At 44.9% G+C, this 27,186-nt stretch overlaps 1 protein-coding gene across 1 annotated transcript in view; it reads right to left on the bottom strand.

Annotated features, from left to right (window-relative positions):
- TMEM241 (transmembrane protein 241) overlaps positions 1–27,186 on the bottom strand; it is a 66,192-nt gene that overhangs the window by 17,719 nt on the left and 21,287 nt on the right. The window contains exons 4-8 of the mRNA XM_044921178.1: positions 25,611–25,692; positions 12,297–12,374; positions 4,296–4,321; positions 2,165–2,216; positions 259–307 (exon numbers count right to left, since the gene is read on the bottom strand). Coding sequence (XP_044777113.1) covers positions 259–307; positions 2,165–2,216; positions 4,296–4,321; positions 12,297–12,374; positions 25,611–25,692 — 287 coding nt within the window. The remainder of the gene's footprint in view (positions 1–258; positions 308–2,164; positions 2,217–4,295; positions 4,322–12,296; positions 12,375–25,610; positions 25,693–27,186) is intronic.

The raw sequence follows: 27,186 nt of genomic DNA, 5'->3' as shown, positions 1-27,186 counted from the left end.
TAGACTTAAGCAAGCAGGGCCAGAGCCGTGGTGAGTTAACTAATGTTTGTCAAGAAAAAGAGGAGACTGTATCAGAAATGGGAACATTTGAGGAAAACTCCAAAACAGGAAAATCAGATCAGAAAATGCCCATTTAAGTTTAACCTTGACACCTTGGCTGCAATCTTCCTATTGTTCAGGGTCACCGAAAAGTGGATATATAATGAGGTCTAAATAATAAGCTTCAATTATTTAAGTAAGCCTTCTTTTAAAACTTACCTACGCAGAGTAAGTGAATTACAGCCCAGAAATATCCACCAGGATCAAACTGTAACACAGGATTTGAAAAAAATAATAATAAAACGGCTATAAGTAGAGACAAATGGGATCCAGCGTGGCAATCAGAAACCCTAAATGCCGATGCATGGTGCCAACCAAGGGTGCCACAACAGGACTCTGGGACCTTTGGCCAGTCCATCCTCATTTCTCACCCCGATGCCTATGACATCTTCCTAATAGGGCTCTCTGCCTCCAGCACCCCTTTTCCTGTTCTCCACACTACCCTCACACTGTGTCTCTAAAAGACTAATTGGATGGTGTCACCTACTGCTTAAAATCATTCAACAGTCCCCCAGTGACTTTCAGGATAAAATCCAAACTCATGGCACCCAACGATCTCTAGGACAAGCCCCTGTCAAGCCCATCAGTCCCATCTACAACACCCCCACCAGAGAAAGAACTTGCACTTCCCCAAGCCTGGATGCTTCCCCCCACCAACTCGGCCGAGGGGCACTCCCTCTCTTCTTCCCTTCCTTATTTTTCTCCGTGAAAGTTTATCTCATCTGCCACACTCTATTTCATGTATCACCTGTCTCTTTCTCCACCATTCACTAGCCTGTAAATTCCAAGAGGGCAGGAATTTGCACAGGGGCAAAAGTGAGTAAGTGCTCCCTATAGCTGAATCCCAGAAAGGCAGGACACCTCCACGACTGTGCCCACACCTGCTTTCTTCTCCTGGCCATCTGGTCCTCTCCCTCCAAGATTTAGGTCCAGAGAGCAGAATCTGGCTCTAGCATCAGGAAGATCTGGTGTAAATTCTGAACCCCCCACTTATTCATTAGCTGGTGACCTTTGGGGCCTCGTTATTCTTTAGCTATGCAGTGGAGACAATAAGAGTCCCTCTCCTTGTGAAACTGTGAGATTTTAAATAAAATAAGGCACATGAAGCACTGGCCCAGAGCCTGGCACATAGCTAGCTCCCTATAATTGTTAGCTCTTCCTATTTCCCCGGTCCCCGAGTCTTCATAGGTGCCACATGGCGTCCCCTATCTCCCCACGACAGAGCCCCAGCCTCCCCATGTTATAATTATCTGTTTCTCATCTGTCCTCCTCTCCTTTGCTCTGCCTAGACTCTGACTTCTGCCTGGATGAGGACAATTCTTCTTTGTGTCCCCAGAGCCTGGCTCGGTGCCTGACACTTGATGGGGATTTAATAACTGCTAGGGGAGAAGAGAGAGAAAACAGACCCACAATGAGACGGCTACTGGGGGGGTAAGGGGGTGGGTCCTCAGGGCCTAATAAGGAAAAACTCAGGATAACCAAGTGAAAATCACTCTGCAGATGAGGCCCTCGGGATGAGAGGGAAAATCTACGTCGCCTCAATGCACGAGGCTAGAGCAACTCGGGCTGGGGCTCGTGAGTCCTCCAAGCGCATACAGAGGGCCAACGGCAGCCACCACGGTGCCCAGAGGCCAGAGCTCGCCCAGGCTGCTGCAGCCCTGGGGAGAAGGCGAAGCCTGCAGAAGAGGTGCTGACCCGGCCACGAGGCACCCAGCCTGGAAGTTTTTTTTTTTTTTTTTTTTAGATTTTATTTATTTGACAGAGAGAGACACAGCGAGAGAGGGAACACAAGCAGGGGGAATGGGAGAGGGAGAAGCAGGCCTCCCGTGGAGCAGGGAGCCCGATGTGGGGCTCAATCCCAGGACCCTGGGATCATGACCTGAACTGAAGGCAGACGCTTAACAACTGAGCGACCCAGGCGCCCCGCCTGGAAACTTTTAAATGCCTTTGCACAGGCTGGGGTTCTTCTGATTCCTGAAGGAAGGACTAGGAAGTTCTGTTCATACACGCAGGCTTTGGAGAGTAAAAGACATTTGGAAGGCAAAATGAGTGGCCTTGAACTTACCTGGGGGTCGTTGAAGGGAAGGCATCCTGCAGCAGCCAGGAGGAAGAGGGTACTGTGCAAAGAGATAAAACAGGCAGCTTCACTTTTCAACATCAAAGGGTTGCCCAGAGAGTGTGGGGGTTGAAACACATCAAGTGGAGCGAGCACGGGGCCAAGACCCTACAAGACCCTGCCCCGTGCCCCCGTTCCTCCTCAAGAACCCCACTACCTATGCAGTTTTCAACTGGGTGCTCCACCAGGGACCAGACAGTTCCCTCCCTGGGGCTCGGCTGGCCTTGTTCCCAGATATGGGCACTTGCAGGACATTTGCAAAACCATGGCTGGCTCACTCGAGAAAAACAGGATGCCCGTGAAACAGGTTATAAGAAATTTTTTAAACTACAGATCCCCAAAAATACACTAGTGGAAAACTGGGTAATCAGACTGCAGTTCTACCACTTAAGAAAAAGAAAATGCCATGGAAAGCATGTTAAAATCTTCTGCGCTTCACCTTCACCAAATGATCAAGCTTAACATCTCCAATGAGGGGACAGGTGTATGTCCTATGCCTCCTGATATGATGTACTAAGAAGGGCACATCACTCACGTGGCATTCCTGCCAAATATGCATAACCCACCTAGCGTGGCCAGTGGAACCAGTATGGGGGAATCCTCAGAGCTGGGACCCCACAGCCCTGGGATGGTCAGCACGACACGGGTCATCCTGGGGCACAGGAAGGTCCTCCGCTCCAGCCCGCCCTCCTTCTACAGCCTCGCCAACTTTGAAGGCACATACACAAACAGCCTCAAGAAGACTCCAAGGCACCAGATTGTCAAGGGACTCAGAGGCAAAGGGTGGGGTGAGTGGAGGTAGGCGGGTGGAAGGGTTTCTGGGACTGCACAGGCTCAGGCAGGTTTTAGGTGGGAGGAGAGGAGAACCCTAATAGGTTTGGTCTACCTACAGTAGAAGGCTTTCTAGGATATAGGACGCTTCCCCATCCACAGGCAATGAATGTTACTGGTCCTCTCAAACAGAGAGCCCCCCTCGGGGCTGAGAAGAGTTGGGGGACAGCCAGGTGGGAGACAGCGCTTGGTTTCCCACCAAACTCGGCCTTGAGCAATACCTGATTATATCAGGTATTAGTGAGTTTTAATGCCTCTCTTTAATACCTGCTAATCTTTTAAACAAGAGGATGAGTCCTAACAGTGTTGTGTTTTGTTTTTTTTTTCCAAGTAGCAGCCTGTAATCAAGGCAAAAAAAGAGATTGGATGAAAGCCCAGAAATATTTGAAACAAAAAGTCCTAAACCCATGTGTCAAAGCATTTCTGTTGGTTTTCTATCATCAGGACTGAGCTTCAGAGCTATGGCTGAGGAGACCAGAAGCAGCCAGAGAACGGGGTTACAGGTTAGCACACAGGGGGGCCCAGGGATCGGCCCAAGAGTCCAGCCCGGCTTGTGTTTCAGCCGAGGGAACGAGGCAGGAAGGGCTAGGAAGCCTGCCCTTCATCACCTTGCTGTGGCCCAAGACCATGACTCAGATCCCTCATCTTGCAGCCAGTGTTTGTTCCACCATGGGAATCAAAAAAACCCAATCAACTGCAAACACGATTTTAAACATTTTAAGTCCTTTTCCGTGTTTTCCATTTTCTTTCTCCCATCAGTATTGCACAACTCTTAGTGAAGTTTTGGGCTTCAGTGACTGAAATCTAGCACGGGTTATTTTCCCCTTAGGAACAGAATATTTCAGGGGAAAAAAAAAACGAAAGCGAAAGAGATAGTAAAATTTAGAAAAAGACACAAAATAGGGGTATATAACTGTTTATAATAAATTCTGTCAACTCTCAAATAGGAATCTCCAACAGCTTATCATCATTTAAAATCAGGTTAAATCTTCTATTTTAGAGGGCTGTGGGTTGCTGGTTTTTTTTTTTTTAAACTTACCTACAGATCTTTTTTTTTTAAGATTTTATTTTATTTATTTGACAGAGAGAACACAAGAGAGGGAACACAAGCAGGGTGAGTAGGAGAGGGAGAAGCAGGCTCCCTGAGCAGGGAGCCTGATGCGGGGCTCGATCCCAGGACCCCGGGATCATGACCTGAGTCGAAGGCAGACGTTTAATGACCGAGCCACCCAGGCGCCCCTAAACTTACCTACAGGTCTTTGCAGGAGGAGTTTTCTGTATGAAAATAAAAAAGACTTATGGTTAGTCTTTATAAGTCCTCTTTTTCCCCTTAAAAGAAAATATTTAGATCAAGAGGCAAATAAAGGTTGAATAAGCTTATTGGGGGCTTAAGAGCTGGCTGCACCTCCGTACTTCTGGAGGCCTTTTCTGCTTGGACCACACGAAGGATGACTCAGAGGTCCAGAGCTGAGTCACTTGGGCAAAGCACTCTGGGTGTGCGGTTTTACTACCCTCACCCCTGGAATTTGGTTTACCCACAAAACCCCAAAATGATGCCAGGGCCAAGCCTTCAAATATCTTACACGCCAAGAAAGGGAGAGAGAGAAGAATTGATGAGACCTGTGGAAGAAGAGAAATCAAGCTCTCATTCAACTTCTATTCCAGTCTGCTTCCTTATGTTTGCCTTTCACTGATCCAGCTCTGACTCTGAGCAGGGCTGTAAATTCTCTGGGATGATGTATAAATGAAGAAACAGGAAAAAGGAGAAGGGACAGTTGACTCCACCCCTAGAGAGAGAGAAAGGGCAGACTGGGGAAATCTAAACTTGGCTGAAATCTAAACTCCCTGAAATGAAGAAATTCTAATGCAGGTCCTACCTTTATCCTCTCCTTTTTTATTAGTCATTTTTTTTATTTTAAAGATTTTATTTATTAATTTATTTAGAGAGTGAGAGCAGGAGCTGGGGGGGGCGGGTGGCAGAGGGAGAGGGAGAGAGAGAATCTCAAGCCGACTCTGTGCCTAGCCCAGAGGGGACTCCACCTCACAACTCTGAGACCCTGACCTGCCAAAACCAAGAGTTGGATGCTCAATCAACTGAGCCGCCCAGGCGGCCCATTGTTTTTATTGGTCATTTTAAGGGAGTTAGTCCTTTGCACTCAGGTATAAAGTTCTAGGAGGAAGAAGCACAAAGGTTTCTATATTTGATAGAGGAAATAACAGATTAATTCTGGACATTTCAAAGTTGGGGACAAACTACAGCTTTTTGACTCTAGTTCTTGAAAGTGAAGTATGAATATATTGTTTAAAAATGAAGCACTCAAAAGGTACACACTTCCAGTTATAAAAGTAAGTCTTGGGGATGTCATGTTCAGCATAGCATGGTGACTAGAGTTACTAATACCATACTGTAGATTTAAAAGTTGCTAAGAGAGTAGATCTTGAAAGTACTCATCACAAGAAAAAAATCTGTATAACTACATATGGTGATGGATGCTAGCTAGACTTATGGTGATCATTTGCAAGATATATAAATATCAAGCCATTATGTTGGACACCTGAAATGAATATGTTATATGTCAATCATATCTCAATTTTTTTAAAAATGTGAAGACTGACAAGGTAACATGGTTTGTTATGAAGGCTATCTTCAATTTTCATGCATTACTAAATAATCCAGTTTGCATTGTTTTAATACATAGATCCTGTTTGCGGGCAAAGTAGTGGTTTTCTAGAGCCTTTCCTCTCATCTCCGTGGAACCTGCCTCAGCAGGCCACACCAACCTTGACTCCACGGCCACCTGGTGGGGACACATCCCTTCAGTACAGAAAGGATGACCCAAAAAGGTGACCTGGCTCAGGGCACCTGGAGAAGTGCCCCCATCATGGGAAAATGTGTCACTGAAAGATTCTGGGCTCAGGGTAATCAACATCTCAACAGTTTGGCGGAAAAATAGGAACAGACAGGACAGAGATAAAGAGTATGTCCCAGCTGTTCCATGAGTAGTAACAGGTACATCCAGCAACTGTCTGGGGGCTCCCGTCACAGGGCAGCAAATCCACACAGTACTCGAAACAGTTCGCCCACTCCACAGAGGAGAGGCTGCTTTTTATTTTAAATGCCTCTGGCTAGAGGAGTCAGAACCTGAGATATGGGGATTAGAACAAGCAATAAATGCATTAGTGAGCTCTGCTTCCCAGGGCTCCAAAAACAACTCAGGAGTTAATGTCAGACGTTCACCTTTTGAGGCTCCTCAGTCCGAAAGTCACCCAGGCATAAGTCCTAGTGATATCTCAGTGTTCTGAGTGGGTCAGTATAACTTCTCAAAAGTCATATCTCCAAAAATAACAATAAATAGTTAACATTACAGGGGGTCAGCTAACTTACTCGGAGGACCACTTACTCTGTGCTGGTGTTGTTCTAACCCCTCTACATGTATTGACTTATTTCATTATGGGTTAATTAAGTCTCAGGTTATACGCTACAGATGTGGAAACCAAGGCACGGAGAAATTAGCTCAGTTGCCCCGGCTCCCAGGGTCTGGGCTCAGGCGATCTAGCTCCGGAGCCGGACCTTTTATGGTGCTATTCTGCTGCAACCAGCCCGCCAGCCCTGCAGGACACCCCACCAGCCCTGCAGGACACCCACCAGCCCTGCAGGACACCCCGCCAGCCCTTTCAGACGACTACCTTCATCTGCTGCTTCCTCTGCCTGCCCGGAGCGCCCTTTCTCCCTGCACTTTGAAAATTCCTATTATCCGCAGGACTGGGTTCAAATCTTGCCCTTGGCCCTTCCAAGCAGACTTACCAGTGGTCACCCCCGGTCCACCCACACCCCTGTTCCAGCCCATATAACATTCTGTGGGCATCCCGGAGTTTATGTGTTGGCTCCTCCATTCAGCTGAGCTCTGTGAGGGTGATCAGCGTGTCCAGTTTAGCTCCATAGCTGCAGGCCTAGCCAGATGTTTGATACACAGTGTAGACTTAAGAAATGCTGAACAAACGAACAAAAGAGTGAAGAGCAGCATTCTAATGTTCAACTGTGACAAGTCTATCTGCAAGGTAGCGAGACTAATTCCACAAGCCACACGTTACCTTAGGGTCAAATTACGTGTGCGTGTGTTTGCGCATGCACACACAAAGTACCGTGGGAGGTGACGATGAACCACAGCTCCATATAGAGTTTATCCTTATAACCTGGAAACAAGGTCACGAGGAGGTCAACCTTCCTCTCCAGAGTGGAGTCTGGTGAAACCGACACATGCTGGACAAAAGAGGTCTCACTGTGAGTCACAGGTAAAGTCTAAGAGGTGTCATATAGCTGTGCTCCTGGTAATATCTGGTCACTCTGTCGAGGCTCCAGGCGAAATGATCAGGAAAGTGAATCATGCAGGAACAGATCACAGCCAATCTTTAATCTTTATCACAGAGAAGATTTTAATGCCAACCTACTAGATACCACCTATAAGTCTAGAAACAGGGATTGGCCAACACATCATATTCCATGTGGAGTGGAATGAGGACATGAATAGAGATTCCTGACAAACTGATCAATGGAAAATAGGATATATTATATTATCTGTGTAAGAATGTCTATATATGTGCATTGAAAAAAAGTCTGACAGAATAGAGTAATATCCTGTGCGAAGTAGGATCACAGTTGATTTCTGGGACTTTCTTCCTCTGCATATTCTACAACTTACTATTGTTTATTACACTCATAAGGGAAAGAAGGTTTTTTAAAATGACTAAGTATGTAATTCATGCCACTGTTTCCTAATTTGTCCTGACAAGAAAGGATATTGTTTACAAAGGAAATAATCAATGAAACTAAAAGACAACCTACTGACTGGGAGAAGATATTTACAAATGATGTATCTGATAAAAGGTTAGTATCCAAAATATATAAACTCAACAATATTATACAACTCAACACCAAAAAAAACAAATAATCTGATTAAGAATGGGCAGAAGTCATGGACAGACATTTTTCAAAGAAGACATATAGATGGCCATACAGACACATGAAAAGATGCTCAACATCACTCATCATCAGGGAAATGCAAATCAAAACCACAATGAGATATCACCTCACACTTGTCAGAAAGGCTAAAATCAACAACACAAGAAACAACAAGTGCTGGCGAGGATGTGGAGAAAAAGGAGCGCTCGTGCTTCTCTGGTAGGAATGCAGACTGGTGCAGCCGCTGTGGAAAATGGTATGGAGGTTCCTCAAAAAAATTAAAAATAGAATTACTCTATGATCCAGTAATTCTACTACTGAGTATTTACCCAAAGAATATGAAAACACCAACTCAAAAAGATTCATGCACCCCCACGCTTATTGCAGCATTATTTACAATAGCCAAATTATGAAAGCAGCCCAAATACCCATCGATAGATGAACAGATAAAGAAGTGGTATATATACATACAATGGACTACTACTCAGCCAAAGAAAAGAATGAAATCTTGCCGTTTGTGACAACATGGATGGAGCTAGAGAGTGTAATGCTAAATGAAATAAGTCAGTCAGAGAAAGACAAATACCATATGTATAATTTAAGAAACAAAAAAACAAACATAGAAAAAAGATAAAGCAAAAAACAGACTCTTAACTATAGAGAACAAACTGAGGGGAGGTGGTGAGGGGATGGGGAAAATAGGTGATGGGAATTAAGAGTACACTTATGACGAGCAGTGAGTAATGTATAGAATTGCTGAATCACTATATAGTACACCTGAAACTAATATAACACTGTATGTTAACTGTACTGGAATTAAAATTTAAAAAAAGAAATGATGTTGTTTAGTGTTAGGGACGAAATGGAGATGAAGATTCAAAATATTTTGGTGTTTATCCAATTTCTACCAAGTACAGGTCCTCTCAGCCTGGAAGTCTGGCCCCTGGTCTCTGCCTAATGGAAATAGCCCCGAAGACACTCTAACCTGTTTCCTATACTCATCCTCACCTATGTGATCCGACTGGTCCATCAGGAAGCAATACCCTGTAGAGATGCCTGGATCTCTTCCCCAGACCATGTAAATCTTCATTTTCAATTCACAACAAAAGCATCCACTGTGTAGATAAGAAGCATGAGTCAATCTCCCAGAAGCTGAGCAGCTCTTGGGGAGTGGCTGAACTTCAGTAACTAGTTAGTGAATATTCACCTTGGCAGTGGTTCTGGGACTGGATTTTGGGGCTATGAAGACAACCACGTGGTCCCTGCCAAGAGGGGGCTCAGAGGAAGCAGACAGAGACCCAGGGAAACTCCTACCGCATTTCACTGAACCTCTGATGCCACCGAGTATAAAATCCCCCATTCTTTATATATTCCTAAGAAAGGAAGTGTTTGACCAGGGCACACCATTGATTATAGAAGCATCCTGACTGCAGACAGTGAGTATTTTTTTTTAACGTGAGAAAAAGCAGCACGTGTTAGAATTGATGAAATACGGAAATCGCAAGGTGGTGTGCTAAGTGATGTCAGGGAGCGGTCTCATGCTCCTTGCGGTGTCAGAGGTGTCAGGTTCCAACTGCACGCAGACCAGCCTAAAATACCAAGGGCCTCCCTCGTGAGACCTCGAGAGTCGCCACCATGCCCTCTCTCACCTCCTGCAGTCCTGTCTCCTCCACAGACAGCTGCATGAACTGTCAACACTGTAAATCTGATCAGTCCGTCTGGGCTTTCACACCCAACCCTGGCCTCCCACTGCACTCAGCATACACGCCAAACGCCCAGGTCAGCCTCAAAGGCTCGTCCTAAGTCTCCAGCCTCATCCTAAGCCATCCTCTCTTTCTTATCAAGCACCCAGCCACACTGGCCCAAAGTGACTCCTGCCAAGTCCCTTTCTACATCTGGTTCTTTGCATCTGCTGCTTCCCCTTCCTGGCCCCACCTGGTGAACTCCTGCTCAGCCTTTGTCTGTGGTTAAATGTCACCTCCCCATAGTGGCTTCTCTGTCCGTACAGTCCAGCAGGTGGGTGTCATGATTTGCTCAGCTGATGCTCCGTAGGAGTAGCCCAGAGCAGTGGGACCATGCCCCTTCCTCCCTACTGTAGACCCAGAGCCTGGCATGGTGGGCGGGTACACATGTACGTAAAAGTATTCAGAATGAATGAGTGGATGCTTGAAGAGGTTCTCTGACAGATCAGAGAAAAGAACACATCATGACATGGTCTAGGAAAAAAGAGAAGTTTGGTTGTGGCTGGATTTTCTAAAACCCGAGAGGGGTATGGCACCTTTGCATGCCTCCATGCAGGTCATGGGCAGCCCCCATGTCCGTGGGCGGACATGATCAGATCTGTTTCAGAAGGTCACTTGGGTGCAGTGTGGAGGAAGGGGAGCGTCGGGAGAGGCAGGGAAACCAGCCAGGCACACGGCACATCGGGCAGGCGAAGGCAGGTGATGGCGCACACAGAACACGATAACCATCTAAGCCAGGACTGCTCACCCCAGGCCCTACTTGGCTGCCCAAGGGTTCAGGGGAGTAAGATCTCATTTGGCCCCTAACCAGGTAGCCCTGAAAAAAGAATGAGGACCTGAACCAAGGTGGCCGCAGAGTGAGAACAGAGAGGAGGGGACAGATTCAGAAATAGGGTGTGGGGGGGAAGGAAGACCAGAGCAGGACTCTAAGGGGACCCCTATGTTTCTGACTTGGGTGGTGATGACCAGGATCAGGATCACCATGTAAGAAGCAGGTTGTGAAAACAGAGCAGTCCCAGTTTGATCCCTTTGCATTTCATATGCCCGGGAGACAGCTTCAGGGAGAGCCAGAGGCAGCAACCACAGGGGTCTGAGCTCAAGGGAGAGGTCTGGGCTGGACATGGGGCCCAGGAGTTCCCGGGGCACTGAGGAGGATGCTGCCATGGGCATGGATGAGACTGTCCAGAAAGTGTGTGCGTGGGAACAAAGGGCACCTGACACAGAGCCCTGGGAGACCCTGTAGGGCAGATGGAGGAAGGAGGAGGAGCCAGAGACGGGGGAAGAGAATCAGCAGGTCACGGGGGCCGAGAGACTCAAGGGAAGGCGGCGGCGAACCTGGTGAAGAATGGTGTAAAAGGCCAACAGAGTCGCATCAATGCAGGCCCCAGTGGCTTCAGCCAGGGCAAGTTCAGGGTAATGGTGGGGGCAGGAGCAGGCTGCAGGCGAGAGGGCCACAAGACCGAGAACAGCTCTGAAGCCAACCCTCCCTCAGGTGCTGTGCTGGGGGAGGGCAAGGATGCGGTGGGGCGGCGGTGGAGGGGTGCACAGGCGAGGGAGCCTGCTGGCATGGTTTCAGAAACAACCTTCCAGAGCTGGGATAGGGTGAGCGGGTCTCCCAGGGCCTGCTCCATCCTTGGGGGCCTGAGAACATGGAGAGTGTCTGTGGGCTGAGGGAAGAAAGGCAGCAGAGAGGGAGAGAGGTTAGCTCTCCGGGACAGAAGAGGCAGTTGGTCCATGGGATGACAGGGTGCATGGGTGTGCGGAGGGGCCTCGGCCATGGGAAGGACACCTCTCTCTCCTGCATGCCTGTAAGGAGTGAGCTGCCTGAATGACCAACTAGCCTCTCTAGTTGAAAAGTTCCAGATTTCGAAACCATTTCGAAAGGGCAGGTTTCGTTAGAAAGGAAGAACTCCCAAGAGGGGAACCAAATTAAAACCACCACTAATAGCGTTAATAAATACAGCAAACATGTACAGAGCACCTACTCTGCGCCAGAAACTGCTGGACGCACTTCACATGGGTGCCTCGCTCTGTCCTCCCAACAACCGTAGGAGCTGGGTGTCATCACTATCCCCCTCTCCCAGGGGGAGGCACAGAAGGTGAAGACACTTGCTCCAACTGGTGTGACGCGGAGCTGGGCTTGGGAAGCAAGGGGGACTCGCCCAGGGTGGGCTCATGCTCCCAGCACCCTATGCGAGGCTCTGCCATAGGTTTCCCAGCGGCCCTGGGATGAGCTGCGGGCGGGAAGGCTGCCCCCCACCACCCCTCCTCGGCCCACAGTAAACTCCTCCTTGTATCCCAAGGTGCTCGCTCTGCCCTGAGCTGCAGCTGAGCGCCGTTCAGATCCACGAGCATTCCCACGTACGTCTGATGAACCGAAGGGATGTCGAAAACATGATCCTTGAAATGAGGGACGACTGCCAGGCAGTCGTGACCACTGTCAGGAAACAGATGGCAAGACAAGGTAGACACTAATTTGGGCCATAAGAAAAGGTGCATCTTTGAAATTTAAAGGGAAGCGAAACTAGCATTTTGCATTACCATTTACCTCTTTCCGAAAACACTTCTGGTGCCCACAGAGGATAACTTCAGCTACATTATGCAAAGTGAGAAACACAGGAATGGCCTGAAAGAAAACAGAATGTAATAAGCATGAAAATGTTTTCTTTGATCCCATAATTACATAATACTTGATTTCTGCTTAAAAATAACGATCCGTGGGAATTTTTGGCACCCACATTTACAAGCCTCTCCAGCAAAAACTCTTCCGCATGGATTAGCGCTCTCTGTTGTAGTATTATACTTGGCAAGGTGGACGTAGGGGCTCAACACATATTTATTAAGCACCTACTGCATGTCAGGCACCGCACCAGATGCAGGAAACACATCCCGTGCCCAGGGTGGATATGTGATAGTGAGACTGTCCCTATCGAGGTAAGAGCTCTCGTGGGATACGCAAAAAGGCGCACCTACCCCACGTGGGCAGAGGAAGCGAAGTCCAGAGGCTAAATGAGAACAGAATGACAAACTGGAGTGAGCCAAACCAGAGGAGCAGAGGGTGCTGCAGTCCAGGTGAGAGTGAACCCGCTCCTCCGGGAACGGGGGTGGGGATGGGGGTGGGGCTGAGTAGCGACCGTGAAGGGAGAAGCTGGGGAGAGGAACGCTGGGAGGTCATCAGGCCATATCAGAGTCAGGACAGTGCCAAGAGCCAAGGAGCTGTTGAAGAGTTTCAAGGCAGTGACATGATTTGATCTGCATGTTTAAAGGAACTTGGGCTCCCAGTAGAGGACAGAAGGCAGAGACGGTTGGGAAAGTCTGGGGTGTGGCAGACTGAAAAATGGGCCCCCGCAAGACAGTGACACTCTAATCCCCAGGACCTGTGAATGTCACCCGACATGGCAAAAAGGGGTCTTTGCAATTGTGATTAAGTGCAGAACTTGAGGTGGGGAGTTTGCCCTGGGTTATCTGGGTAGGCCCTAAATGCAAACACATGTATTTGTAAGAGAAAGACAGAGATTTGACACATGCAGAGGGGGAGGTGACGTGACCACAGAGCCAGGGACTGCAGTGATGCGGCCGCAAGCCAAGAAATGCTAGCAGCCGCCAGAAGCTGCAGGAGCCAAGGACTTGGATTCTCCCCCAGAGCCTCCGGAGTGCACTGTAGCCCTGCTCCCACACCTTGATTTGGGCACAATAACACGATTTCGGACTTCTGGTCTCCACAACTGAAGAGAATAAGTTTCTGCTGCTTTAAGCCACCTGATGTGTGGTCATTTGGTACCAAGGGCCATGGGAAGCTAATACAAGGAATGGCAAGACTGCAGCCTGAACTTGGTAGTGGCAATGAAAATGGAGAGTGTCCACAGTAAGGAAATATTTAGGAGACTGAACCGAGGTAAATATTTGAATAACCAGCATCAACTTTGGAACAAAACAAAACAAAAAAAAAAGGGGAGGGGAAAAAGATATTTAAAAACCCCTAATACTCCAGAGGGTTATTAAGGTACATTTACGAACACTAGGCTATTCGCTCAGAATGGCTGTCTCTCCTAATTTGGTGGCTAATCTTGACCCAATGAGCAGGAAGGATTAAAGGGTATGGGATTTTGTTATGGTCTCTGTTGTTGATGATGATGGCAATATTTCCTGAAAGACAGAAAAAGACCGAGCATAGGTGAAACCGAGCAGAGGCAAACCTTAGTTTGCTCCTCTGTATGGAGATAACAATACCTACGACCCAGAGCACCTGGGAGGAATGACAGACATAGGTAAAGGACCTAGATGAGTGGTTCGGGAGCTCTACGTGAAAGATGGTCAGTTTTAACATGTAGCCCGCCCTCAGCAGCCTTGACAGACGACCCTGAGCAGGGAAATTGCTCCAGTTTGGAGGACCCACTTAAGATGATGCCGCTCGCCTACTTCCAGATGGATCTATTCTTTATCTTTTTGGAGCATATATTTTTACCTTGTTTTTAAAACTCTTATAACTTTGTAGCTCTGCCCTATTTTAGTATTTTGTTCTAACTTGCGCTGTTTTATTTCTTCTAGAGTTCTTGCATTCTATTTTCCTGCCTTTGTAACCGTTTTCTACTCTTAATTTATCTTTCATTAAAAGTGCAACTCAAACTGTTTTTTTCCTTTTAAAATTATACTTTATAAAAATAAATAAATAATAAACCATACTTTAACAATTAAACGATCCAATTAAAAATGGGCAGAAGACATGAACAGACATTTCTCTAAAGAAGACCTACAGATGGCCAACAGACACATGAAAGACGCTCGACATCATTCATCATCAGGGAAATGCAAATCAAAACTACAATGAGATACCACCTCACACCTGTCAGAATGGCTAAACTCAAGAAGACAAAAAACAACAGGTGTTGGCGAGGATGTGGAGAAAAAGGAAACCTCGTGCACTGTTGTTGGGAATGCAAACTGGTGCAGCCACTCTGGAAAACAGTATGGAGGTGCCTCAAAAAGTTAAAAATAGAATTACTCTATGATCCAGCCATCACACTACTGGGTATTTACCCAAAAATAACAAAAACACTAATTCAAAGAGACACATGCACCCCAATGTTTATAGCAGCATTATTTACAATAGCTAAATTATGGAAGCAGCCTAAGTGCCCATCGATAGATGACTAGATAAAGAAGAGATGGTGTGTATATATACACAATGGAATATTATTCAGCCATCAAAAAGAATGAAATCTTGTCATTTGCAACAACAAGGATGGAGCTAGAGAGTATAATGCTAAGGGAGATAAGTCAGTCAGAGAGACAAATACCATATGATTTCACTCACATGTGGAATTTAAGAAACAAAACAAACAAAGGGGGAAAAGAGAGACAAACCTAGAAACAGACTCTTAACTACGAAGAACAAACTAATGGTTACCAAAGCAGAGGTGGGGGTGGGGGATGAGGGAAATAGATGATGGAGATTAAGGCGTGCACCTGTGATGAGCACCAGCTGATGTATGGGATTGCTGAATCACTATAGTGTCTACCTGAAACTAATACAACATGGTATGTTGACCACACTGGAATTAAAATTTTTTTTAAAAAGCGAAGTTAAAAAAATCATACTTTATTTTTATTATTTCCCAATTTTTCATTTATCTTTTGTGCTTTTTATTCCTCTTAAATTTTTATATTTTGAATTAATTTTTATGTGTTTTAAGATCGTTAAAGAGATTTTTTTTCACTGGCTTTATCCATTAGGCCTATGTTTGGCAAACTTAGGGCCTGACCTTCCAGTTCTTGGCTTAAGATAGCAAAGAAAATCTTGGACAGGTTAATTATGTGTACATGAAAATGAATACAAAAGGGTGACTTGGATGTTATTTATTTAAAATTAAGACCTTTTTAAAAATGCTTTTGCTTCCTTGACTATAAAGTCAGTAAGGAGACCAGATTTAGGAACTCTAGACCCTAACTCCAGACCTCAAAGAGGCTAATTTTCTCAATTTTAATAAACTGTGACTAGGTTTTTCAATTTCCCTAGGCCCTGCTCTGATCACATTCTGGAAAAGGATCTATCGATACACATAGAATTGGTTTTCAAGTACACTAATGAGAGCTACCAACAATGTGTTGGACACAGTGCTAATTATTTTAATTGCGTTCTCTTATTTAAATCTCCTTCCAACAACTCAATTAGTGGGCGTTATTACCTTGATTTATAGAAAGGAGCCTAATGCTTAGAAGATGAGGCAACTTGCTGAGTGCTCATGGCTGGCTCAGGGCCAAGAGCTGTGGCTCCCATCCAGGCTTCTCCAACTGCAGAGTCCATGCTCCTAACCTCAATACCATGATACCCCAAATTACAGCAAGTCCCCCAGGGTAACCTTCCTGGCCCTATAACTGTCCACAAAGTCCAGTAGGACTGGTGTGTTCCAAATCCCACCAGTCTGCTTCCTCCAATAAGAACACTGGTATGATCTAAACTACATGAACTCAGAGTAAACTCTGTGACATGTTTTAAAGGATAGTTTCCATTTCTACTTTAACAAATTTAAATCTGGATTTCTCAAGCCATTTTTCCACTGAGAAGCTAGTAGGCTTCAGAAACAGTAATTCTACAATTGACGATCTCAGCCTCCGTAGAGGTCTATGAAAAACAACTATTAACGCACTTCACAAACTTTAATTACTGATTTTCCTTGGCCTCTAACTCTGTACAAGTCCCAGTCTGTGAACTGTGCTATCCATTCAGGAGACCCTCGAGTGACTGATTGTTTTAGAAAACCTGCCTTTTAAAGAAAACAAAGAAAGAAAACCGGCCCTTTGTTATCTTACGGAGTGAGGCTCAGCAGGACTTAACTTATGTCAAATCAGACAAAAGTTCTGAGAAATTCTAATAGCCATAATAATAACTAAGATATATTGAATGCTTATTATGTGCTAGCTGCTATTCTAACTGCTTTTGCATACCTCATTGTCATAATAACTCTATGAAGTAGATACTATTAACATCCCCATTATGCAGATGAGAAAATGAAGGAATATATTTTGGTTCTCTCTTTTAACCTTCCTCTTGATAATTTGAAAACCACTTTTAGAAAATCTATATACTGGGGTGCCTGGGTGGCTCAGTTGGTTAAGCCACTGCCTTCGGCTCAGGTCATGATCCTGGAGTCCCGGGATCGAGTCCCGCATCGGGCTCCCTGCTCAGCAGGGAGTCTGCTTCTCCCTCTGACCGTCCCCCTTCTCAGGCTCTCTCTCTCTTTCTCTCTCATTCTCTCTCTCAAATAAATAAATAAAATCTTTAAAAAAAAAAGAAAATCTATATACTTGCTTGCTGCTAAAGAGAACAGAAACATAAGTATGTTCTTCCACGTTGTCAGGACTCTAGGAATGGCCTCAACCACTTGGTTGAGGTCCTATCATCTTTCATCAGGAAAAATGGTCAAGATCAACTACTATAAAGCCCATATCCTCATTTTTAACACAAAATGTAATTAATCAAATTCAACTACACTGCAGGCCAATCCATTTAGTTACTTAGGGGCACAGTTTGCAACTAATTTTTCTTAGACTACATTAGCTTAAAATTCAACATCTTACCATGTACTACTGGACATTTTTCTCTGGTTGTGAAGAGAAATTGGTATCTAGTACTTAAAATTTTTCATTATTCCCATGCTTTCCAGAATGGAAATTTTGAGGCTTTGATTGTTATTTGTTCATGTGTTGGGCCTGAGTTAGAACAGTTTTCTATGGAAAATCCTGGCCCTGCACATAGGTACGGCCTTGGGTCCTTCTGCAGACATTGACACTTCCCTTTTCCAAGCAGTCCTGGGTCAGCTTCTTAATTTTTGTAAAAGAATGTCAATCCTATCTTCTCTTTGGGTGATTTTTAAATATGTAGGTGTGGGCTTAATCTACAAGAGAGAATAACTGCACTCCAAGCCTGACCTGTTGGCTACCCAATTTTTATCAAAAGCATGCACGTGGGAAACAATATTTCTGGAGGGTTCCCTGAGGGCAGCCTGTGAAGGGAGCCAGATACACAGAGTAGAGGTTTTAGGCCCAGACAACTGCTCCTACTGAACTCTTCTATTTCATCACGCATCCAAAAATGCTCTAAGAACCCTAGAAACCAGGTTGTCATGGTGTTCGTTATAAGGGTGTTATTAAAGACCCTGCCTTACTAAGTGGCCCAGCCTACCTTTTTTGAGGACTCAGAACCTGAACGCAAGGAAGCTTTGCTCTTCTTCAGCTCTGACCTCACTCTTCTTTCTCTTGCAACTTTTTAAATCTGAAGATCACTGACACACAATGTTACATTAGTTTGGGGTGTACAACATATTGAGTCAACACTGCTATATGTTACACTCTGCCTAACAGGTGTAGCAATGACCTCTGCTCTCATCTTACAAGCATGAGAGTCCCGTAACTTCTTTATTTCTTATTTTTAAAAAGATTTTATTTATTTATTTGAGAGAGAGAATGCGCATGAGCAGGGGGAGGGACAGAGGGAGAAGCAGAGTCTCCCTGAGTCTTGTAACTTTTTTATTTGGCTACAGAATGCTGAAAATTGAATTCAGGCCCCAACTGCATTATTTCGTAGGATATTACAGCATAAATTTCTATGTGCTAAGTCTCTCCGTGGCCTCATCTAGTTCTTCTATTATTCTGTACCTAGATTTCTTTTAAAATTCTGTTCATAAAAAATGTCTGTTTTGGGGCGCCTGGGTGGCTCAGTCAGTCAAGCATCTGCGCCTTGATCTCAGGTCAGGTCTTGATCTCAGGGTTGTGAGTTCAGGCCCCGTGCTGGGCTCCATGCTGGGTGTGGAGCCTACTTAAAAAAAATGTCTATCTTATTTTAATTATTCTTTTAAGCCACCACCCATCCTTTGTGGAAGATGGTGAGGTATTTGAATAAGTATATGTACATATCCATGAATACATTCATAAGTTGACTTGTGTGAGTTAAATTTAAGTGTTCATTTACATTAATCTTACGATTCTGTCTTTATATGGCAAAGCCCTTGAGTGCAGAGGACCAGACTCCCCTCTTAACAGTGTAATCTCCAGGATGAGTTTGGAGGCCATCTCTGCTGTTCATTTGTTCATCACCAAAGTAGCTGGCCTGTCTTATGGACCGTATTGTGACATTTTAAAATACCAGGAGTTCTTCCACCTTGTTGAGATGCCTGGGCATAAGAAAAGGTTCAGGGGATGGCAGCTTGTTCTAGCTCATTCACTTTGGGGCATAAATGTACAGGCCAGAACAGAGGGCAAACTGGCCTACTCTCAGTGAATTGTTCTTTTTCTCATACTTTTTATCCAAGTGCATAGAAATGAATGAGGAGTTAAACCAAATGTGCATATCCTACGGTGCCCAAAAGAATTCTGAGCAAAGCAAATGAGAACCTGTTATCATCCCCTCCTCTTCATATAATCCTCAAGAAAACCTCTATCAGAGTCCAGGGTTTGTTTGTTTGTTTTTTTAATAAATACTTCTAAATTGAGGTAAAATATACACATAAAATTTACCATTTTAACCACTTTTAGGTGTACAGTTCAGTGGTATTAAGTACATTCCACAGTGTTGTGCAACCATCACCACCTTCTAGCTCCAGAACTCTTTCATCTTGCAAAGTTCAAACACTGTCCCCATTAAATACTAACTCCTCATTCTCTTCTCCCTCCAGTCCCTGGCAAGCACCATTCTGCTTTCTGCCTCTATGATTTTGACTACTCTAAGCACCTCATAGATGTGGAATCAGACAGTATTTGTCCTTTCGTGACTGGCTCATTTCACTTAACATGATGTCCTCAAAGTTCATCCACGGTGTCACATGTGTCAGAATTTCCTTCCTTCTTAAGGTTAAATAATATTCCATGGCATGCATTTGCCACATTTTGTTTATCCATTCCCTGATCCGTGGACACTTGGGTTGCTTCCAACTTTTGGCTATTGTAAATAATGCTGCCATGTACACAGGGGTACAAATATCCGTACTTTCAATTTTTGGGGGGGGTATAAACCCAGAAGTGAAATTGCTGGATCATACAGTAAGTCTATTTTTAATTTTTTGAGGAACAATCCTACTGTTTTCCAGAGCAGCTGCACCAGTTTTGATTCCCAACTATGGTGCCCAAGGGTTCCAATTTCTCCACATCCTTCCCAACACTGGTTATTTTCTGGTTTTTTGAGGACAGCCATCCTAATGGGTGTGAAGTAGTATCTCCTTATGGTTTTGATTTGCATTTCCCTAATGATTAATGATGCTGAGCATCTTTTCCTGGGCTTATCAGCCATCTGTACATCCTTGGAGAAGTGTCTATTCGAGTCTGTTGGCCATTTTTGAATTGGGTTGGTTTTCGTTGTTGAGTTGAGGACTTATCTCTATATTCTGGATATTAATCCCCGCTGAATGACAAAACTAAAACAATTTAGTAACAAGTTTGATGCCCTTTATTCAAGGGAAAACAACTCTTGCATTGGGGGAGTATGGCACCCCAGAAGCAGTGGAGCCCTCCTCCCAACGGGTGCTGGACAAGGCTGAGTTTTATGAAGCATGAGAAGTGGCAATGGGGAAAAGCTTTGACTGGCTGGGATGGCATAGCTGGCCTTCTTCTTTTTTTTTTTTTTTTTTAAGATTTTATTTATTTGACAGAGAGACACAGTGAGAGAGGGAACACAAGCAGAGGGAGTGGGAGAGGGAGAAGCAGGCTTCCCGCCGAGCAGGGAGCCCGATGTGGGGCCCGATCCCAGGACCCCGGGATCATGACCTGAGCCGAAGGCAGACGCTCAACGACTGAGCCACCCAGGCGCCCCTGGCCTTCTTCTTTAGGAAAATCAAGGAACAAGGAAGTAAGTATAGAACCCAGAGTTGCCTTGGCGTTTTGGGATTGGTTGTCTGGATGTACTGTGTTTCTGGTCGAGCGGGGCATTTCCAGGAATACTAAAGTTTGCTTTCCTGATGTAGCACCCCAGAAAGGAGGAGCTCCATCTTGGGCCTAAAATTTTATTTCCACATCCCTTATCAGATAAATGATTTGCAAATACTTTCTCCCATTCAGTGGGTTGCCTTTTTACTCTGTTGATAGTGGCCTTTGATGCACCAAAGTTTTTCATTTTGATGAAGTCCAATTTATCTATTTTTCTCTTCGGTTCCCTGTGTCTTTGGTGTTGTATCCAAGAAATCATTGCCAAATCTAATGTCATAAAGTTTTCCCCTCAGAGCCCTGTTTTAATAAGTCATTTTATAAGGGTTATGGAGAACGTCATCTTTAAAAATTTATTTATTTACTTATTATTTTAGAGAAAGAGAGAGAGCGGGGGTGGTGGTGCTGAGGGACAGAATTGCAAGCAGACTCTCCACTGAGTGCAGAGCCTCAGTCTCATGACCCTGAGATCATGACCTGAGCCGAAATCAAGAGTCAGATGCTTAACTGACTAAACCACCCAGGCACCCTGAGAATGTCATCTTTAGATGGAGCAAGAAGATAACTAAAATCCTGAGGGAGGGTTTACTCTTTGCCACTGAGCCTACACCTTAAAAAGTAATCCTTGCAAACGGACTCTGGTGAGCTCTGGTAAGAAAACAACATGAAAGAGGAGAGCTGCCTCAAATGAGCAGTAACAGCGAACTTAAGAGTCTCCATTTTACATCAACAATGACATTCTTTTCCTTTGCAGATCCAAGTTCCTTTATGTAATATTCGAGCCAAACAAATGAGGGGGGGAACTCATGGGCTCCAGTTTGCCTAACTAATTTGCTCCATCTGGGTCTAATTATCCATGTGCGTTTCCTCACCAACACCCCATCCAATCTCCATTGCAACGTGCGGAGTGAATGTCGTGCCCGTGGAAGACAAACCCTGACAAGCAGATAGGGAAGGACCAAGATCAAAGAGCTGGGTGAGAAACCAAGAGCAGTCCTGTCAAGATGCCTTAACTTGGATTTGCAGAGTCCTGCAACGACGGACCCTGGCTTCCCCGAAGCAAGAAAATGACATGGTTTGAGTGGCCAGATCACCAAAACCAGGATGGCCTCTCACTGGCAAGCTCACTAATGTCTGACTTTGCACATCTGTTCTAAACACTCACCAGCACAGGCTTTGAGGCAATCCTGTCTAGCTGACCAGGCTTCGGCTGGGAAATTACAACAAGAGTATTAATGACCGGTCGAGGTTGTACTGACCCTCCAAAGACTGACACTCACGCCATCAGAACCGTCATCACTGACCTTATTCAGCATAGGATAGCTGGAGAAGCTGACCCAAATTAGCCCAAGTAGAAGGGACAGCAAATACACGGTTCCTCTCCACTCCCCCCAGCCCAGTCCTCATGGGCTGATTTCCCCTGGTTGATGTGATTTAGGGAGAAAGAGGGTAACTTTTGAAGGTGAACTGTTGTGGTTGGACAGGCTTGGGTTTGCACCTCCGCTTTAACATTTATGCATTGTTGACCTTGGCCAAATATTTGGATCTCAGTTTTCTCATCTGTAAGTGGGAGTAATTAAGTCTGACTTTATATGTCATGAAGAGGGGCGATGGAAAGTGCCCCACACATACTAACACCTCAAGGTCAGGAACCATCTCTTATTTGTCTTTAAGCACCTAGCACATAGTAGATCCCTGATAAATATCTGCTGAATGGATAGCCCCAAGAATAACTCCCTTCCCTTAACTCTGTACATCATTTGGTTGTGAGGTAGAAAAATCAGTAAAGAATTTTCCCTGCTGCGCCTTTACAGAGTTAAACCTGCTTCCTCTTAGGAGTTGCACATCAGAAGAGAGCTTCAAATCTTGTCAGATAAAGGAGGGCTTTATGGAGCAGAACTCCCTGGAAAGTGTTCTGCATAACAATACACCCACGGCTTTTAACAGAGCACTTTCCCCCAATTCCTTGTGGATTCATTAAACTGACAGCTTGGCACCAGCATATTGATGCCTGTTTTCTATCTAACACAAGCTGTATGAGTGCCTTGTGTTTAACCCACCCTATAAATTTGTAAGCAACTATGTAAAAACAAAAAACTCAGAAAACAAAGAAAAGATGCTGGGTTGTTATTTCACTCAGAAACAATAATGAGTGTCTCTTTTCTGTACTCCTCCCACTCTAATTGGGTATATTTGGGTTTGGGTTGTTTTCCTTTGCTCAACGAGTTTGAATTGCAGCAGCTTCTTCTTACCCTTTAAAGAAGGCTGTGCCCTAGGCCAGGGCCACTGATAGGACCAGTTCCCCCCCAAAATAAGGAACTCGAGCCAGAAGGTAAATCAGGGCACTGCTTCCTTCTTCAAAAAGTCTTGCTATGAAAAAAAAAATGTCAGCTCAACGAAACAGTGTGTTTAGTGCCAAAGTTGATGTACATTCTGGCACAATCTCCTTATGGACAACTAACAGAGCTCACAGACTGACACCACCACGTGTGGATCACCCTCGGAGAAGCAGTGTTCTTGGTTACAGAACTCCCCGTCTGCCTGAGAATGTACTGGACTGACCTTTACAATTGACTTCTGAGGGATTTTAGGCTATCTAGTATCCTTAGCCCTTCTTTTGGTGAAGCATCCCAATATCAAGGATCTGCCACCCTCTCTCTCAGTCTATGGGATCCAGACAGGGATCTTGTCTGAGCAGGGCTGGCCAAACAGTGCTCTGAGTCTCTGCAGCCACAGTGAATGGTCCAGGAACACCCGTACCCAGGGCCAACCAATCAGCATAATTCCATCTTCCTGGTGAGCTTTCAGACCTGGGAAGGGCAGTGGCCCTACTGGTGTATTCAGAGTGAATCCTGAGGTTCCTGCAGGAGCTACGAGGAAGAGTCTCTTTCCATTACACTTCATGTTGTAAGGATGTGAGCCTAGAGTCAACAACACCCAGGAGGGGAGAGCCTGGCTGTGAAATGGAGCAAAGACAAGAGCAGAACTAAAGACAGAGAGACAGAAACTGGGTTCTGAGAATGTCATTGGAACCTCTGGATCAAGCCTTGCCTGATCTACAGCTTTTCAATTCTGTGAACCAGTTCATTTCCTTTTTGCTTAGAATAGTTTATGAGCTTTCTGTAACTTGTAACTAAAAGAGTCTAAAGTTACGCCTGACTACTCTACCCTGAGCTATTCTAAAATCCACGTACGCTGGCCCTAAAGAGACAAATCTGAAAAGGCAAAAGGTCTGGAGTCAGAGGAGCTGCCACGAGCTGAGGCTAGAGGCAGGTTACCAAGACTTTCCACACCTGAGTGCCTTCCTCTGTCAGGTGATTAACATCTGCTTCAACCGCCGCCTGTCAGGTGACTGAGAATCACATAAAAAGATACAGAGGAAATCACTATGGAAACATACAAAAAAGCACTGTACAAACAAAAAATGTTATTATTAGCACAACAATAGTTATTCAAACTTCAAAATTCTGGCGTCTATAACTATCCAGATCCTATAGGAAATTTTCAAAGCCTTTGAACAAGAATACATTGTTTTTCAAATGAACGAACACAGGGGATGAAAAGAAGAGAGGCAAACCAAGAAACAGACTCTTAACTGTAGAGAACACACTGCTGGTTACCAGAGGGAAGGGGGATGGGGGGATGGGTTCTATTGGTGATGGGCATTAAGTAGGGCACCTGTTGTGATGAGCACCGGGTGTTGTATGAAGTGTTGAATCACTACATTCTACACCTGAAACTAATATTACACTGTATGTTAACTAACTGGAATTTAAATTATAACTTAAAAAAAAAAGAATGCATTGTTTTTATCAACACCTGTATTCTGCTATACGAGGGGGAGCGCCCTCTGCAGGCCAGCAGGTGTAAAGCGAGGCAGCAGACACGGAAGCCGACAGAATGAAGGGGCAGCCGGAAGCCAGTGCAGGTCTCAGGTTCTGGGCTGAGCACCAATATGTGCTGTGGGTCATTTCTTGGGCCCACCCAGGACGTTTCTCCCCCATTGGACACAACATCCCAATGACTCAAGCTTATGAATCATGAAAGAAAAATGATGATTTAATCACCGCTAGTAACTCTCAACTGCTATTTTGCAAACTTCAGGGTTGTCCTAACAATAATACTGTTGTGCGGGTAGGCAGATTTTGTGTTTGTTTTAATGTTTTCATATCTGAGACCTAAGGGACCAACATAACAACAGACTTTGCATAAAAAGACTGAACAGTTCCACAAATTTTGCATTTTTCCAAAGGTCACAACACAATCATTTTATGATAGATAAAGACAGTACAAGCAGTCAGGGGACAAGACAGAAAGAGGCATTACTGACTTTTAAACCTTGTTCTGAGTCTGGTCAATGGCCGTATCAATGGATTCTCTTTTGATGGAAAAAATAACTAAATTTTTATATTTTCATACAATGTAACTGGAAGAAGTTTATTCTTTACAGTTCCCTCCTTTGAGGAGCTCAAACAGGCAGCTGGAGTGGGAGAACAGGGGGACACTCGTTTTATTAGTGTCCCCACAGACTGGGTACCAACGCTGTGCCAGGCAGGTACATTGCTACTGAGCCCAGCACCCCCCAGTCCACATCACCAATGGGCAGGGTTACAGTTCCTCAGAAGCAAGGAGTAGGCTGCTCCCGAGGACAGCCTGCATTCAGGCAGAGTGGACTGGCCCTGTCTGGGTCAGCCTCCATAAAGATCACCTCTCTCTCTCCCTGCGTCTCCACCTATGCCTCTGCATCTTGTAAAACAAGTTGGCCCGACCCTGTTATCTGGTTATCCTCAATTCAGGGAGAGGGGTAAAAGGCCCCACGTTGTTCTCCAATCTAGCTGTACCATTATGAAAGCTGATGTCGTGTCCCCTACTGAGCCAAGGTGCAATAAGTTAAAAAGCAAACGGGAGGAGGAAAGAGAAACTGTCTCTCTAAAAAGTCTCTAACACTTACCAGTTTGGATAATGCTCTGGAACCAGCATAGATTATACCCACAAACAGCACCGAAGCAGGAAGCCACGTTGAAACATCAGATCTGGGAAGAGGGAAAGAGGCCATCATATTTCTGTCACTTCCTGTCCGAAAGACCTAGCTGGGAGGCATGACCCTTTGGATGCACCAAATACGATGACAGTGCTTGTCGAACATCTCTGAGCGACCCATGAAGTGTGATGTGTCTGTGTCCACTAAGAGTGAGGGAGGCTGACAGAACCATCCAGCCACCCCGCCTGTTCCCCAGCCCACAACAGGGCAAGACAAGCTGGAGATGGAAGACGGCTTCCTGCAGTTTGGGAGAGAGAACAGATCTGATTTTTTTTTTTAAGGGGCAGTGAACATTATTCTTTGGATTTTAAGAAGCCAGAGGCTTTGAACTCATGCTGAATTATAAAAAACGTAAAGACTATTTACCTAGGCAATATATCAAATGGCTCCATGGAACCACAACAAAAGGAAGAAAGTGTCAAAGGACAGAATTTTAAAAAGAATGCCAGAACTCAAGCTGGGTGGCCATGTGCTGATGTTTCCCACCGTTAACCTGGAATCTCTAAGGACTTCTGAAGGGTGCATTTCTTTGATTCATTTGTGGCCACACCCAAAACTGCTTTTTCTCAATACGATTTAGAATCTTGCTCTCTTCAAGAAAAGCAAAATCCCAGTTTTTACATAGAGCACCAATTACTTGCTGCCCCCATCCGTCACCAACACATTTGGTCCACTAACGTCAGTTCCCTAGAGTTATTCTAATAATAGATAGAAATAAATGAGAGCATTCCAGCAGAATTTAACATAATAATCCCAGCTAACTCAATGAACTGCTCTCCTGGGATGGTGCCTGCTCAAGAAATGTTCTTTGTTAACTTTATTAGCACGGGCAGGCGCTCCATCTGTGATCAGACCTGCTTTTGTAAGCTCCCTAGTGAACCTGGTGTTAAAATGTCTCTAGTCTCTAGTGAGGCTTCCAAACCCTACTTCCTGAATATTCATTCAGCAAATATGTACAGCAATTTGCAAGGTGCTGACAGCACCAAAATGATTATTAACAGCAGCATCATAGTTAACATTTATTGAGCACTTGCTACAAACGAGGCACTATGCTAAATGTTTTCTATGCTGTGTCTTTAAAAAATCTGCACAACATGGGGCGCCTGGGTGGCTCAGCTGGTAAGTGTCTGACTCTAGATCTCAGCTCAGGTCTTGATCTCAGGGTCGTGAGTTCAAGCCCCATGCTGGGCTCCACACTGGGCATGGAGCTTGCTTAAAATAAATAAATAAATAAATAAAATCTGTACAACGACCTTATGAAGAAAATATTATTATTATTATCCCCATTGTGCAAATGAGAAAACTGAGGCATAAAGAGTTTAAATAACGTGCCTGTGGTTAGAAGAGCTGGTAATGGCAAAGGCAGAATTTGAATTCTGGTCATCTGACTTTTATTTTATTTATTTTTTTTTAAAGATTTTATTTATTTATTTGAGAGAGAGAGAATGAGAGAGAGCACATGAGAGGGGGGAGGGTCAGAGGGAGA

Source organism: Neomonachus schauinslandi, chromosome 14 (genome assembly GCF_002201575.2).
Source record: "Neomonachus schauinslandi chromosome 14, ASM220157v2, whole genome shotgun sequence".
NCBI classification, from domain to species: Eukaryota; Metazoa; Chordata; class Mammalia; order Carnivora; family Phocidae; genus Neomonachus; species Neomonachus schauinslandi.
The sequence above is the reverse complement of the archived record's forward strand: the minus strand, read 5'-3'. Positions and strand labels throughout refer to the sequence as shown.